The following is a 16,946-nucleotide window of genomic DNA, read 5'->3' on the forward strand; positions in this document are numbered from 1 at the left end:
TCTTTTTGGGAGGTTTGAGAGGCTGCTCCCATCCCTCCTTCACAAGACAAAGAGGACCCCTAGCTGGATGCCCAAACAGAAACTCAAATGGACTGTAGCCCACTCCCCTCTGTGTAACATCTCTGAAGGCAAGGTAGTAGGACATCTCATTTCCTCCTGAGTTTTTCAGAGAGTCTCATAATCATACCTTTGAGGGTTTTGTTGAATCTTTTAACTAACCTATTTCCTTGTGGATGGTAGGAGGTGTTGAATTTATAAAATACACCACACTCATTTCACATTGTTTCAGGTAGCCAGATATGACCTTTGCACCTTTGTCTGACACTAACTCCTAATGGAAGCCCACTCTGAAAAAGAGTCCTAAGAGGGCGTTAGCCACTGCAGGTGCTGTAGTGGTCCTAAGGAGAATATGTTCTTGGCACCTCGTTGTATGGTCCACCACCAGCAGAATAAATCTGTTCCCAGAGGCTGTACAGGAGGCCAAGGGTCTAAGAATGTCAATCTCTACTCTGTCAAAGGGAACCCAAACCATTGGTTGTGGGACTAACGGGGCCTTTGTAGTGCCACTTGACTTGCCATTCGCTTTGCAGGTGACACAGGAGCGACAAAACATCTTGGTATCTTCAGACATGTGGGTCGGTGAAAGTATAGAACAAGTCTGTCCCAAGTCTTCCTTTGCCCAAGATGTCCTGCAAGGGGAATGTCTGGGTCAATAAGAGCTCTGTACATTTCTGGAGAACACCCAACCTCTTGGTAGCACCAGTGTTAGAAATTGGGTGTCTAGTTGGAAGAGCCATACACCCTTGTCCAAGTACGGACCACAATCCTAGTCAAGAAAAGTCACAACACAAACCAAATTATCCTGTGCTCACCCTCTGGTACCTTGGCACAGAGCTCCTTAATTTAGAAGGAAATGTGTAAATTATTTGTGCAATAACTCATACAGTAAAACAGTGAAAACACAACAAAAATACACCATACAGGTTTAGAACAATAGATAATATTTAACTGAATAAAATAAGGTCAGAATGATGAAAATCCAATGTACACAAGCAAAGGTATGAATTTTTCAAGATTAAATCCTGCTAAAGTGCTGAGAAACACAATGGTGCCAACTGGGGCTATTGCGGCGTCGTTGATGGAGTCGTTCTCAAACATCCGACACCACAGGTGCCAGCCATGGGATCGCACGGACTCACAGGCACAATACCTTTTTAAAACGAAGAACCAAAGATGTCTCACGGAGTTGTGGAGGTGATGCGTGGCTAGAGCCGGTGCGGCGTCAGTCCCTTACGGCATCTGGGGAGGTAAGGCATCGGTTCTGCACTGCGAGGCAGAGAGAGGCAAGGCATTGTCCGGTTGCAGGAGGAGCTGGTGTGGCGTCAGTAGCAAGGCATCGGTTAGTTGTGACCTGAAAGGGACAATGGATCCAGTCAGTCAAGGCGTGATGTGTTGACTTCACAGTGTCACGATGACACTGTGGGACGTCTGCGGGGTCGCATCAATGTCAGACTTGCATTGCAGGCCACGGTTGTTGTATGCAGCGAGGACCACAGAGCTGGAGCAGGCAGCGGTGTGGCTTCAAGTAGTGGCGTCTATGCTGGAGTTGCTGAAGTCGGTCCTGGAGTCACTGAAGTCTAGCTAGAAGCTAGTAGGTGTTGTTTTTGTTGACCCTGAGACTTCAGAACAGGAGGCAAGCTCAATCCAAGCCATTGGAGAGCACTTTTGGGGAAAGCAGATTCTTCCAGCAACGTCAGAGGTCAGCAGGCAGCAGGGCAACAAGCAGGGCAGCAGTTCATCTCAGCAAAGCAGTCCAGATGAGTCTTTTGGGCAGCCAGGCAGTCCCTCTCACAGAGTGCAGGTGTAGATCCAGAAGTGTCTGAGTTGGTGGGGTGAGAGACCCAGTATATATACCCCAAAGTGCCTTTGAAGTGGGGGAAACTTCAGTGAATGGTTTTGAAGTGCACACGTTCCCCTTTCAGCCTAGTCCTGTCTGCCAGGATCCCTGTGGGGGTTATTAGTCCTTTGTGTGAGGGCACACCACTGGCCTTTGAAATGTAAGAGAGAGCCACTCCACCCTTCCTGCCCAGGGAGACCCTTTCAATATACAGATGAATTCAGAAGTGACTGAGTTTCCTGTGTTTATGGCTGTCTGGGTGGAATGCACAAGGGTGAGCTGTCACCACCACAGACCAGAAGTGAATTGTAGACAGTGCTGCAAGGCACAGAAGGCACAGATGGCAGTAAGTGCAGAGACATGCCCACTTTCTAAAAGTGGTATTTCTAAAATAGTAATATTAAATTCAACTTCACCAGTAAGCAGGTTTTCCTATTACCATTCTGGCAATACTAAATATGACAGGGCTACTCCTTCCAGATCAGAATCTATCACTTAAAAGTATATGAGGGCAGTTCTAATGCTAGTCTATGAGAGGTGCAGGCCTCACAGTAGTGGAAAACGAATTTGTGAGTTTTTCACTACCAGGACATGTGCAACACATAGGTACATGCCCTGCCTTTTAATTACATAGTACCCTGTCCTATGGGTTACCTAGGGCCTGCCTTAGGGGCGATGCGTATGTAGAAAAAGGGGAGTTTAAGGCGTGGCAATTATTTTTAAATGGCAAGTCGAAGTGGCAGTGAAACTGAACACACAGGACATGGTTAAGGGGCTACTTAAGTGGGTGGCACAATCAGTGCTGCAGGCCAGCTAGTAGCATTTAATTTGCAGGCCTTGGGCAATTCTAGTGCACTGTGCTCAAGACTTACGAGTACATTAAATATGCCATTTGGGTAGGAAACAATGTTACCATTTTTAGGGGCGATACTGTGAGAAAGTAGCCTCTTTCTAGCCTTGTTACCCCCACTTTTGGCCTGTTTGTGAGTATATGTCAGGGTGTTTTCACTGTCTCACTGGGATCCTGCTAGCCAGGGCCCAATGCTCATAGTGAAAACCCTATGTTTTCAGTATGTTTGTTATGTGTCACTGGGACCCTGCTAGCCATGACCCCAGTGCTCATAAGTTTGTGACCTACATGTATGTGTTCCCTGTGTGGTGCCTAACTGTCTCACTGAGGCTCTGCTAACCAGAACCTCAGTGGGTATGCTCTCTCTTTACAAATTGTCACTAACAGGCTAGTGACCAATTTCACCAATTCACATTGGCATACTGGAACACCCTTATAATTCCCTAGTATATGGTACTGAGGTACCCAGGGTATTGGGGTTCCAGGAGATCCCTATGGGCTGCAGCATTTCTTTTGCCACCCATAGGGAGCTCTGACAATTCTTACACAGGCCTGCCACTGCAGCCTGAGTGAAATAACATCCACGTTATTTCACAGCCATTTACCACTGCACTTAAGTAACTTATAAGTCACGTATATGTCTAACCTTTACCTGGTAAAGGTTGGGTGCTAAGTTACTTAGTGTGTGGGCACCCTGGCACTAGCCAAGGTGCCCCCACATCCTTCAGGGCAAATTCCCCGGACTTTGTGAGTGCGGGCACACCATTACACGCGTGCACTGTACATAGGTCACTACCTATGTATAGCGTCACAATGGTAACTCCGAACATGGCCATGTAACATGTCTAAGATCATGGAATTGTCTCCCCAATGCCACTCTGGCATTGGGGAGACAATTCCATGATCCCCCGAGTCTCTAGCACAGACCCGGGTACTGCCAAACTACCTTTCCCGGGGTTTCACTGCAGCTGCTGCTGCTGCCAACCCCTCAGACAGGTTTCTGCCCTCCTGGGGTCCAGCCAGGCTTGGCCCAGGAAGGCAGAACAAAGGACTTCCTCAGAGAGAGGGTGTTACACCCTCTCCCTTTGGAAAAAGGTGTCAGGGCTGGGGAGGAGTAGCCTCCCCCAGCCTCTGGAAATGCTTTGATGGGCACAGATGGTGCCCATCTCTGCATAAGCCAGTCTACACCGGTTCAGGGATCCCCCAGCCCTGCTCTGGCACGAAACTGGACAAAGGAAAGGGGAGTGACCACTCCCCTGACCTGCACCTCCCAGGGGAGGTGCCCAGAGCTTCTCCAGTGTGCTCCAGACCTCTGCCATCTTGGAAACAGAGGTGCTGCTGGCACACTGGACTGCTCTGAGTGGCCAGTGCCAGCAGGTGACGTCAGAGACTCCTTCTGATAGGCTCATACCTGTGTTACTAGCCTATCCTCCTTCCTAGGTAGCCAAACCTCCTTTTCTGGCTATTTAGGGTCTCTGCTTTGGGGAATTCTTTAGATAACGAATGCAAGAGCTCATCAGAGTTCCTATGCATCTCTCTCTTCACCTTCTGCCAAGGAATCGACCGCTGACTGCTCAGGACGCCTGCAAAACCGCAACAAAGTAGCAAAGACGACTACTGCAACCTTGTATCGCTGATCCTGCCGCCTTCTCGACTGTTTTCCTGGTGGTGCATGCTGTGGGGGTAGTCTGCCTCCTCTCTGCACTAGAAGCTCCGAAGAAATCTCCTTTGGGTCGACGGAATCTTCCCCCTGCAACCGCAGGCACCAAAAGAACTGCATCACCGGTCCTCTGGGTCCCCTCTCAGCACGACGAGCGTGGTCCCTGGAACTCAGCAACTCTGTCCAAGTGACTCCCACAGTCCAGTGACTCTTCAGTCCAAGTTTGGTGGAGGTAAGTCCTTGCCTCCCCACGCTAGACTGCATTGCTGGGTACCGCGTGATTTGCAGCTGCTCCGGCTCCTGTACACTCTTCCAGGATTTCAAGCCTGGGTCCCCGACACTCTAACCTGCAGTGCACAACCTCCTGAGTTGTCCTCTGGCATCGTGGGATCTCCTTTTGTGACTTTGGGTGAGCTCTGGTTCACTCCTCTTTGTAGTGCCTGTTCCGGCACTTCTGCGGGTGCTGTCTGCTTCTGTGAGGGCTCCTTGTCTTGCTGGGTGCCCCCTCTGTCTCCTCACGCAATTGGCGACATCCTGGTCCCTCCTGGGCCACAGCAGCATCCAAAAACCCTAACCGCGACCCTTGCAGCTGGCAAGGCTTGTTTGCAGTCTTTCTGCGTGGGAACACCTCTGCAAGCTTCTTCACCACGTGGGACATCCATCCTCCAAAGGGGAAGTTCCTAGTCCTCTTCGTTCTTGCAGAATCCACAGCTTCTACCATCCAGTGGCAGCTTCTTTGCACCCTCAGCTGGCATTTCCTGGGCATATGCCCAATCTCGACTTTGTCGCGACTCTTGGACTTGGTCCCCTTGTTCCACAGGTACTCTCGTCCGGAAATCCACTTTGGTTGCATTGCTGGTGTTGTTCTTTCTTGCAGAATTCCCCTATCACGACTTCTGTGCTCTCTGGGGAATATAGGTGCACTTTACACCTACTTTTCAGGGTCTTGGGGTGGGCTATTTTTCTAACCCTCACTGTTCTCTTACAGTCCCAGCGACCCTCTACAAGCTCACATAGGTTTGGGGTCCATATGTTATTCGCATTCCACTTTTGGAGTATATGGTTTGTGTTGCCCCTATACCTATGTGCTCTCATTGCAATCTATTGTGACTGTACATTGCTTGCATTACTTTCTATTGCTATTACTACATATTTTTGGTATTGTGTACATATATCTTGTGTATATTTGCTATCCTCATACCGAGGGTACTCACTGAGATACTTTTGGCATATTGTCATAAAAATAAAGTACCTTTATTTTTAGTATATCTGTGTATTGTGTTTTCTTATGATATTGTGCATATGACACCAGTGGTATAGTGGGAGCTTTGCATGTCTCCTAGTTCAGCCTAAGCTGCTCAGCTATAGCTACCTTCTATCAGCCTAAGCTGCTAGAAACACCTCTTCTACACTAATAAGGGATAACTGGACCTGGTGCAGAGTGTAAGTACCCCTTGGTACCCACTACAAACCAGGCCAGCCTCCTACAGATACCACATGCACTTTAGCACTGGCCGCCTGTGGTAAAGTGTGCAGAGTCCTAAAACCAGCAAAAACAGGGTCACACAAATTGAGAGAGGCAGGCAAAAGGTTGGGGGATGACCACACTAAGGCTGTCAGGTCTATTGACTAAGTTGGGGTCTCTAGCCTCAGTATAAAGGAGACCATCTTCTCAGTAAACCCTATGGTGTCCACTGACATCCCCTCCCTTTTATGCAGCAGCCTGCTGTCTGAGGCCTTCAAGAGAGGGGCAGGATTTGTGCTCCAGACTTAATTCCTCCCTGGAGGGTCCTCATACCCCTAAACACTTTGGGGGTCATTCTTACTTTGCCAAAGTAACCCCGTCAGAACACCGCACCGCGGTCGAAAGACCGCTGCAGTGATTCTGAGATTTGCCCTGGGCTGGTGGGCGGCCGCCAAAAGGCCGCCCGCCAGCCCAGGGCAAATCAACCTTCCCACGAGGACGCCGGCTCAGAATTGAGCCGGCGTAGTGGGAAGGTGCGACGGGTGCAGTGGCACCTGTCGCGTATTTCAGTGTCTGCATAGCAGACACTGAAATACTTTGCGGGGCCCTCTTACGGGGGCTTACGGGGGCCCCTGCAGTGCCCATGCCATTGGCATGGGCACTGCAGGGGCCCCCAGGGGCCCCGCGGCACCCCCTACCGCCATCCTGTTCATGGCGGGTTTCCCGCCATGAACAGGATGGCGGTAGGGGGTGTCTGAATCCCCATGCCGCCGCCATGGAGGATTCAGAAGGGCAGCGGTAAACCGGCGGGTGACCGCCGGTTTACCCTTTCTGACCGCAGCTGAACCGCCGCGGTCAGAATGCCCTTCGGAGCACCGCCAGCCTGTCGGCGGTGCTCCCGTGGCCGGTGACCCTGGCGGTCACCGGCCGCCAGGGTCAGAATGAGGCCCTTTGTCATGTCAGTCCCAGGCTCCTCTGGGGCTGTTCCCTCACAAGGGGCAAGATCATCTCCTTGAGGAGGCTGATCCTCACATGAAGTCTTGGAGGAGGATAACTTCTCACATGACGTCTTGGGGGAGGATGACCTCTTACCCTTCCTACCTATCTTCCTAGGAACTGCCTGGGCCGTTGTGCCAGGCTCCACTGCTCCTTTTTCTCCCTGTTTCTTGATCTGTGCTATAGTTGCCACAAACACAGTCTCAGGGATGCCCAGCATGGGCCTGCAACTCCATGTCAGCCCATGCTGATGTCTCCAAATCACTGCCCATAAGTCACTCTGCAGGAATGGATAAAGATACTACAACTTTCTTTGGGCCAGTAACCCCCCTCCCAGCTGAAATTAACCATTGCCATGTGGTGGCACTTAGTGATGTTGTCTGCGTGGTAACTGTGGCCAAGTAGGATCTGCTCAACTGACACCAGTTTTTCAGTCCCCATGGTGACACTTGCACCGTGTCCCTGTAAACCTCTGCCTCAATACCATTAGTGAGGGGATGCTTCCTGCATTTCCTCATATTAGGAGGTCAGGCAGCCAAAGTGGCAAGGTCTGATACCAGGACAGCCTCAGTGGTTTCTCAGACTAGGCCAGAGTCCACTGCAGTGCACAGCTACATCCTTGGATGTGGTTCTGCTAGTGCTACTGCCAGGGTCACCAGGGGCAGTAGTAATAGTACTGGTGCTTTTCTTAAAACAACGGGCACCAGATGTCCTATGGCCTTTTGCTTTGCAAAGAAAGCACCATGGTTTATTGTTAGAGGAAGAGGAGGATTTGGACCCACCTGCAGAAGAAGAAGTTTGTGGACCTGATGAAGACTCTTTCTTTTTGTCTTTAGGTTTCTCCCCATCTTTCCCAAGGGCTTAGAAGTATTGCCCTTCTTTTGGTCATCCCCACTATAGGTTTTCTTATCCACCCTGGTACGATCCCATTTGTTAGCCTTTTTCCAAAATTCTTGGAGAGAGATCAGTTAAGAGTCCAGCAGGTATTGGTGCAGTTTTTCGGACACACAGTTATTAAGGATATGTTCTCTCATGATCAGATTGTACAGCCCTTCATAGTCATGTACATTACTGCCATGTGACCAGCCTTCCAGCGCCTTAACTGCACAGTCTACAAAATCAACCCAGTCTTGAGAGGACTCTTGCCAGTTTCTCTGAACTTAATTATGTATTCCTCAGTAGTAATCCTTGACCCTGGAGTCTCTAGTGCTGCCACCATGTGGTTCTAACCACAAATTCTTACTTTCTCCCTCTACACATACAGCTTCCTTCTCAAGGGACAACTGTCCCTTTTCAACTTGATCATAGCCTTGTCACGTTTGAGCAAGTGGAACCCCTATCTAAAGTTAACTCCTCTGAGTTTGTATACTTGATGGACTCAGCACTGGATGCTGAGAAGATTGAGGATGAAGTTGAGGAGGATCTATTCCTCCTCATAAATCTTTGTATCACCCTACAGGGAGAAAAAGTGGATCTATCTGTGTGACCCCCTCAGTACTAGTGTACTTCCCCTACAGGCCCAGGGTTGTCCTCAACAATCTCTTTTGAGTCCTCTTGGGCATGGTCAGAGTGAGAGCTTGAAGTACAGGTGCTTCCTTCTCCAACTCTGTAGGGTCATCCTTCCCACCTTGGTCTCCCTCCGCTACCAGCCCTTAGGGATTCTGGAGTTCATGTAGGATTAGCATCTCTAGGAGATGAGGTTTAGTAGTGTGACTAACTGTCTTCAGTTCCTGGAACTTAGGAACACTGAACCCAGTTTCCTGAGTATAGTCAGCTCCCTCAACTGAAGACATGGCACTAGTTTAGTGTGACTACCTACCACTACCCTAGTGTTCTAAACCTTTTAAGGGATTGGAGAAAAGGCTATGCTAGGCCCCTGACACACAATCCAAAAGGTTTTGGAGAAATTACCACTTTACCAAAAAGTGCAGTATGTACTTAGGTCAGCAGTGGTTTCCTGTGCAAGTCTTTATTCCAACCGCTGCATCACCAGTGTAGGAGGTTGACTTAGTGTATGGTGTACACCTATAAGTGAGGCACCCTGTACCGAGCCCCGACAACCCTTACTGATAGTGTAAGAGGGTCTAGATAACCAGAGCTCTCAAAGGGTAGCTGTGGAGGGCAGCTAAGGCGTATCCACAAGGGTGTAAAGCAGTTGCAAATATCACACAGGTCTGTCAGTGATGTACACACAGGAATGAACTACACCAGTGTTAGATAAATAATGTACTATTTATTATAACACAAACACTAAACTAACTTTAGTATATCTCCTAACCAGAGATATGAACCTACACAAATATACTCAGAAACAGGTAAGTAAAAGCATAAAGTAACCTGGGCCCCTACGGGGGTGCCAAACCATATATAAAAAAATGGAATGCAGAAATCACTACCAACCCAAGCTTCCACCCAAGGACCCGTAGGACTGGGGAAGCACTGAGACACCAAAGGTAAGTAGCTAGGATTCACCAGGCGCCCAAGGGTCAGAGTCCTTAGGATAACATGGGGAAGTTCCAGTTAGTGTTTTTGATTTTTATGACGCTCCCCAGAGGATCCTGAGGAAACCCTTTAGGACAAGCGCGGTTCAAGTGTGCCCCCACCCCTGGATACCTAAAACAGCAAAGAACTACATTAGGGAGCCCAGGGGCAAAGGGGTGAACTTGTGTCAAATTCTCCTGTTAAAGTCAACGGGGATCTCAGTAGTCAAGCTGCTGTCATGACCCATGGACCAGGTTGGTGGAACCCTGGCATGGATCCAGAAGAAGAGGACCTAAGGAAAGAAAGGACAGAGCCCAGACCACTTGGGGTGCTCAGGCGGTTGAGAGGGCATTGCCCACCCTTCTTGGAGATACCTTCCTGTTATTGAAGTGCAGCTGTGGAGTTCAGGCGATAAAGGAAGATCCCAGAAGTCATCCACGAGCTGTCCTGCACAAGCTGTCAGATGGCAATGGGTCAGTGGTCAACAGAACCATCAAAAAGCCTTGGCAAATGCAAGAAAGCATTTCACAGAGTGTTGAAGAATTTTTGGACCAGCAAGGTCGAGGAGACTCTACCTTTGCAGGTAAGTCTGAGCCAGCCCTTAGCAAGCAGGAGAGCCCGAAGCATGACCCTCTGGAAGCAGGCACAGGGAGTCGCAGGAAGGCCTCAACAGCACAGCAAAGAGGGATGCCCGCATCACAGGACTTGCAGAAAGGATGTCGTTCTTGGAGCTGTGTAGTGCTGGAGGATGGGGCTTCTTGGAGCTAGGAGGTCTTCAGACTGAAGTCCCTAAAAGCCTTGGCAAATAAAAACAAACGTGGTGCATAGGGGTTCCAGCCAGGCAGCTCCAGCGAGGGACCTCTGGAGGGCAACAGAACCACCACCTGTGTTGCAGAGCCTTGGAGATTCCATAGGACAGCAGGATCCACAAACTCATCATCATTGAGGTGCCTGCAGATGTAGGGGGGTGACTCCTTCACTCCAAGGGAGATTCCTTCTTGCTTTCCTAAGTTCAGGCAGAGTCCTTGTGACTCTGGAGGATATATGGCCATGGAGGTTGCACAGTCCTTGCAATGCACAGGGCCAAAGTTGAGGTAGAAGGCCTCCTACTAGATGCAGTCTTGTCTTGAGTTCCAACAAAGTCCTGCAGAGGTTCCAGTTTCCAGGTTGCAGAAGTGTCCTGCAGAAGAGTCCTCAGATGACTCCACACATGAATCTAGGGTCCCTCTCTAATGGGACTCTTATGTTACCCTGGAAGAGGGTTAGACACTCATTGCAGTGCCCCACCTATTTGGCAGGGGGGGTCAGGGATGTCATACAGCTGGACTAACCACCCAGATACTCCCAGGTGCCTCTGCTTATCTTATTTCCAAGATGGCAGAATTACGTTGCCACCAGGCAGAGGTCTGTGTACCTCCCTGGGAGAGGAGCTGGTCAGGGGGTGGTCACTCCCCTGTCCTTTGTATGGTTTCACGCAAGAGCAGGAGCTGAGGGCTCCTGCACTGGATTAAACAGGTTTATGCAAGGAGGGCGGCAAATGTGTCCTTCAAAACAGTTTGGTGGTGCTCGGAGGCACCTCCGCCCCTGCCCAGATTCATCGATTTGGTAACACCTCTCCTCTATAGGAAATCCTTTGTTCTGCCTTACCCTGCCAGAGTTATGCTCAGCAGCAGGGGGCAGAACAGTGTCAATGATCGGCAGCAGCACGGGCTGGCATGCAGACCATACAAGGCTGTACAAGCAGACATGGGGGTTTCCCTAGGGAACCCTCAGAGTACAGGTATCGTGCAACAATCACTGAAATCGGTGTAGTTGCATGATTCAAACATGTTTGTTTCCAAATATACCTAGGTTCGGTGAAGCCATTATGCAGCTGGACATCTCATGTTGACCAGTGTCCAATACATCAACAGACATGAGGGTCCCTGTTATAATGTAGTAACTAATCCAGGAAAACTAACAATAAATGAGTAAATATAGCTACTCTTCAATCCTGCTTCATAAATATACGATATATGACAAAGACTAATAAATATACTTTTGATAAGTATGTTGAGAAATAGGTATGTCACAAATCCTAACATACATATATGTATATGCCACTTATCTTCTGTCAATTAGTACAGTGTCTATTGGGATGCAACATGCACCTACTGATACATTAGAACAGCCATATGTTTCTATAATATTTTATTTATAGACATTTCTAATAATGAATAAATGGAAAAACAATGATATACAAAATGTATAAAGACAACACAGAAAAAATATATCCCACCCCACTAGGAATAACAGACAAAAAAACAGACAGAAAATCCTGATCCTGTATGCAAGCGTCAGTATCTTGAATTGCGAACGCTTGGGTACGGGGAGCCAGTGAATGTTTTTAAGATGTTGGGTGATGTGTGTTCTTTTTGGGAGGTCTAGGATAAGTCTGGCGGCTGAGTTCTGGATGACTTGTAGTTTTTTTGTTAGAGTGTTGGTGAGTCAGGTGTAGAGTGCTTTGCCATAGTCTTGCTGGCTGGTTATGAGGGCTTGGGTGATGCTGCATCTGGTTTCCAGTGGGAGCCATTTAAAAATATTGTGGAGCATACAGAGTGTGAGGAAGCAGGTGGAGGTGACCAGATTGACCTGGTGCTTCATGTTGAGTTTGTCTATAATGATGCCAAGGTTTCTGGCCTGGTTGGTGGGAGTTGGGAAGGGTCCTAGCTCGGTGAGCCACCAGGAGTCATACCAAGGGAGGTGGTGTTGCTGAACAGTACTACTTCCATCTTGTTGGTGTTAAGTTTGAGGCATCTATCCCTCATCCATTCAGCGACACTGTTCATGCAAGTTTGGAAGTTGGTTTTAGACGAGGATGCACACTTGGAGAGCGAGAGGACGAGCTGTGTGTCATCTGCATAGAAGATTATGTTGAGTCTGTAGTTCCTCATCGGCCAGAGACATGGGGGGTGCAATAGAAGCTGACACAAACTAGGGCCTGATGTGCTGAGTGGTCTGTCTATGCCCTTTTCAAAATGGCAGCAGGATGTATAGGCCATTTATTCCAAGAGGTAGTGATTCTGGTCCAGTGTGGCCAAGTCAGCAACTGGCCTCCAGCTTCCAGGTGATCAGCGGTAGTGACAGAGCTCTCCTCGGCAGCACTCAAGGATTCCCTCTTTGTCATGGTAAGGGCAACTCTTGTAGAGGTGGTACAGGTGGCATGAGGCAGAGAAATTGAGGATTGTGGTTGCCCCTTTGTCTTTGTTGGCACCATAAATTGGGGTCTCACTTTCCAGGCAGAGGTCACCGTACTCTGGGAGACGAGTGAGGGTGCTGCCCAGGCAGGCCGACAGGCTGTTATGGTCCTTTGCAGGACCTCACCAGTGGTGCCTAGTCCTGGTACAGGTCAAATGGGATCTTTGACAGGTGACTTGAGGAAGCAGTAGGCCCCCCTCCCATCTCAGGATGTTGAGACACCACCTTCATGGTGACAAAAAAGGGCTTGCAGCTTCCTTCCTTCTAGAGAATCAGGGATGGGCCACCATGCTCATCAACACCAAGCACAGCCCCCCTAATTTTCATATAGTACAATGTTGGCAGTGGTAACTATGCAGCCTTGATTGAGGTCACTAGCCCTTAAAAATTGAGTTGTTACTAGTAAAACTAGAATTGATCTTGGACAAGTTTGTGACAAATGGGAAGGGTGATAAAACATGTAATTCTCCAAGTTCTTAACTCTTCAATAGAAATTCCAGTATGGTGTTCCACTAAACTTATTGGTTTTACAACTTGAAAGTTTTTTTTAAGATGCCTGTAATGGATATGACAATATGTATATCTTGCAATTGGAAATGTAACTACAGAAGTGGTTTGTGTCCATAAGTACAGACTTAACAGCAAGTATAATCAAAGGTCATGGACATCTTATATGTACTGCACATTAATAAATGAATTTATTTTATGAGTACTGGATACTGATAAATACATTCAATCAGTATTGGAAATAATTGTGAATGCTATCTTGATTGAATTGAAGAGTGACATTACCACTTTGTAACAAACCAAAATGTCAAATTCGTATTACAAAAAACCTTCAATTGATTATATTGTTCAATTTGAAATATTCATTATAACAAAACTACTTACGTTTTAATAATGTCTTCCAATCCCTTCTTCGGTCTTTCAGTACCATTGTAGTTTATACAATTCATATTCATGTCCTTTGTTGACTGCTGTGTTTCTGTTTCCTTCACAATTATGAAAGTATTATTTTCCTGTTCTGGGTTGCAATGTAGCTGGGAAGGATAAAACAACATGAACCTTACTCAATCGGAATTGGACCAGTTATACATCATATTGTGTTGCATCTGAAAAAAACAGATCTCCACTGTCTAAGGCGGTTCCTAATCCCTGACGGTGTGATGCTCTCCTACGCACTGAGGGGTTTACAACTGCTCAACTGACATGCCTTCTAGAACCTAAAGTTGTCGGTTCTGAGGTAGATTTTTGCACTTTTAGCATAAAAATGACAGTAAAAGGCTATGATATGAAAAAAGTTTCTTTCCCATGAACGCGATGTTATGGGCATTTGTAAAGGGCATTTTGCCAATAATATGGTTTCGTAGCGCTGATAGTGGTAAACACAATCTTTCCTACTTGCATTATTCTTTAAAATGCTTTATTGCAGAGTAAGGAGCACTTACGGGCTCGATAATATTCCAAGCAAACAAGTCGGGCCAGTGCCCGGAATATGGAGGTCGAGGAAGAGGTGAGGTGATGAGGGTAAAGACGCAATGTAGATGGTTTTGAAGGTAGCTTCGTATTTAGCGTTTTATTTTTACACATCACAAATGGAAGACATCTGGTACTGTGCCCAAACAGCTTTTTTTTCCTGTAGTGCTTCATGATGTCCTTTTGCTGATACTCAATGCTGTGTTCCCCCTTTTTATTTAGTGCTCAGTTTACCAACCATGCTGATTTGGCTGTGCTAGAATGGGAACTGTGATCATTCGGTCACCACATGTTATCAGTCAGCATTTAATATACAGTAAGGGGCAGATTTACAAGTATTTTGCATTGGCTTTGCGTCACAAAATGATTCAGGCCAGTGCAAAATATTTACTTTCCAGGGCAAAACGTGTTTTGGGCTGAGAAGTTGTCTGAAGGTAACACAAAGCAGCGCAGAGTGCTGCTGTGATTTACTCAGCATTAAGGGGGTATTTCATGGGTGGTACATGGGCATTCCTATGCAACCACCCATGTTTTTTTAATGAAAATCCCTATCTACTAACAATTGTTGATAGGGTTTTGTGCCACAAAATAAGGCAAATTTAAAGCAGGTGATGAAAGCAGAAATGCTTTCATTTCTCCTACCTCTTCCCACTTTGCATGTGTGTCGTACTGCCCTGCAAATATCCAAAGTGGGAAACGTCTTAAAGTTAACATAAGCATAGTATTTTGTACTGGAAGGATACCTGGTGTAATAATGAATTCAGATTTTAGAATGTTCAGAATGGAACGTTTTCTGTCGGCTTACGATGAGGAGCGTTTTGTTCGTGAGGAGCGTGTGTGAGTGCTCCAATAAAGGTTACTTGTTTCAAGGACATCGTTGTTCTTGATATCTTTTATTATCACATTTTGGCGATGATTTATAAACCAGGAGCACGCACCACAGACTGGACGAGTTTCACCATCTTCAGCACTTTGTAGGCGGCAGAACAAGACGGTTTAGGAGCGTCCCTGCATTCCGATGATGTCGGATTTCGCGGAGGATAGATGCTATACTTTCAGGAACTGGAAGTGGTGAGGCAGAAAATTTTTCACTGAACTGCATACTATTTATTTGAATTGGCAGTTGCTTGGCAGCCATCTTAGAGACACTTTTGTTTGTATAAAAGATTAGTAACAGAACGACGTCATTAATCGGCGGCCATCTTAGGTGAAGTGTGTTTTTTCTGAAATACCAAAGTGCATTTAAAGGCACATTATTGCGGTTTAAAAAAAAAAAAAAAACAAGAAGAAAAACTCTAATTTTTATTTTCTATCCTTGACTATTTATTCACGATGAATAACATTTGTGGGAATCCACCTCCGCCATTTTTAAACTCTGCTAATGAGGCTACTATGAAATGGGAAAAATGGTTCAGACATTTTAAAAGTTACATGTTGGCAATTAATGGAGATTCATTTTAATAAAAAAAAGCGTTACTACTCAACTTAATTGGCTTGGAAGCTGAAGACATCTTTGAGCACTTACCTCCAGTTCTACCACCATCTGGCACAGGGGCCAGAGATTATGACTGTTTTTCAGAAGCTGTAGATAGGTTTAAAAAAAGGTTTTCAGAGGAACCACACATTGTTATGGAAAGGTATACGTTTTTCACACGTCACCAACAACTTAATGAGTCAGTTGACTCATATATTTCCGCATTACAAATTTTGTCTGCAGACTGTGAATTTGGAGAAACAGCGGATATTTATATTAGAGATCAGTTAATTATTTTCTGTTCGAATAAAAAGATTCAGGAACAATTGCTTAGACAACGCAATCCCACTTTGAGAGAAGCAATTGACACGGCTAAGAGTGTTGAATGTACAATAAAATCTTTCAAAGCTACTCAAGTGGATGACATTAACAAAGAAATTGCAGCTGTAGCTTTACATGATACAGAGAAGTATGAGGCCAGTAACAAAGGAAATTTTCTAAAGGAAAACAAGTCAGTATTAACAAACAAAGTTCAGGATACAATGTCATTAAAACATTTTGTGAAAAGTGTGGTTCCAAAACACATGCGTCTCAATTCAAGTTTTGCCCAGCCAAAGGCAAAGAATGTTTCAAGTGCAAGAAGATTGGTCATTTTGGCAATGTTTTGCAGATCGGTAGCCAACAGAAGAATATCTACGCTGGAGGAATCAAAGTTTAATAACGAGAAGGAAGATCGTTTCGTTCTAAGTCTTAAGGAAAAGGTTTCATGCATTAATGAAGAAGGCAAAACTTTACATAAGGTTTTAAATAAGTCTGATACAGAAAAGGCCAGGAAGGGTATTAACTGCACAGAAATTGACAAAGAACCCTATATTCCACCTGATTGTGAAATCGTCATTGATGGTTTGAATGTGAAAGTTTTGGCAGATTCTGGATCACCATATACTATCTTGTCAGATCAGTTTTTTTATGAAAACTGGAGTGATAAAAAGTTAGAACCAAATGATGTCAAAGTTTGTTTTTGGGGGCAATGAGATTGATATGCTTGGGTTCTTTATGGCGGACATCAAATTTTTAAACAGGGCAATTATTGGAAAAGTATATGTTGCCATTGATGGTTTACATGTTATTGGTTCGCATCACCAAAAGAAATTGGGAATGGTGCTCAATCCAAATGCCAAGAATCCAGTGTATCTGTCTGATAATATACAGTCTGTCCAAGTTTTGAACACAAGTACAGATAAGTTGGAGATGTTATTAGACAAATTTAAAGATTTGTTTAGCAACGAGTTAGGTAAGGTGACAGGATTTTCACATCACATTCAACTTTAAAAAAATGCTGTTCCTATCAAACACAAATTAAGGCATGTTCCGCTTTCGGTCAGTAAGGAGTTATCTGAGATTTTAGTC

At 46.2% G+C, this 16,946-nt stretch overlaps 1 protein-coding gene across 5 annotated transcripts in view; it reads right to left on the bottom strand.

Moving 5' to 3' along the window:
- Nucleotides 1–16,946, bottom strand: part of LOC138246140 (myosin-16-like) — an 838,653-nt gene that overhangs the window by 432,061 nt on the left and 389,646 nt on the right. For 4 of the 5 annotated variants that reach the window (XM_069200412.1, XM_069200413.1, XM_069200414.1 and 1 more), the window contains one exon: nucleotides 13,478–13,626. The exons of the other annotated variant lie outside the window; for it this stretch is intronic. In XM_069200412.1, the coding sequence (XP_069056513.1) occupies nucleotides 13,478–13,626 (149 nt within the window). The remainder of the gene's footprint in view (nucleotides 1–13,477; nucleotides 13,627–16,946) is intronic. 5 annotated transcript variants of the gene reach the window in all.

The sequence above is a fragment of the Pleurodeles waltl genome, chromosome 7 (assembly GCF_031143425.1).
Source record: "Pleurodeles waltl isolate 20211129_DDA chromosome 7, aPleWal1.hap1.20221129, whole genome shotgun sequence".
NCBI classification, from domain to species: Eukaryota; Metazoa; Chordata; class Amphibia; order Caudata; family Salamandridae; genus Pleurodeles; species Pleurodeles waltl.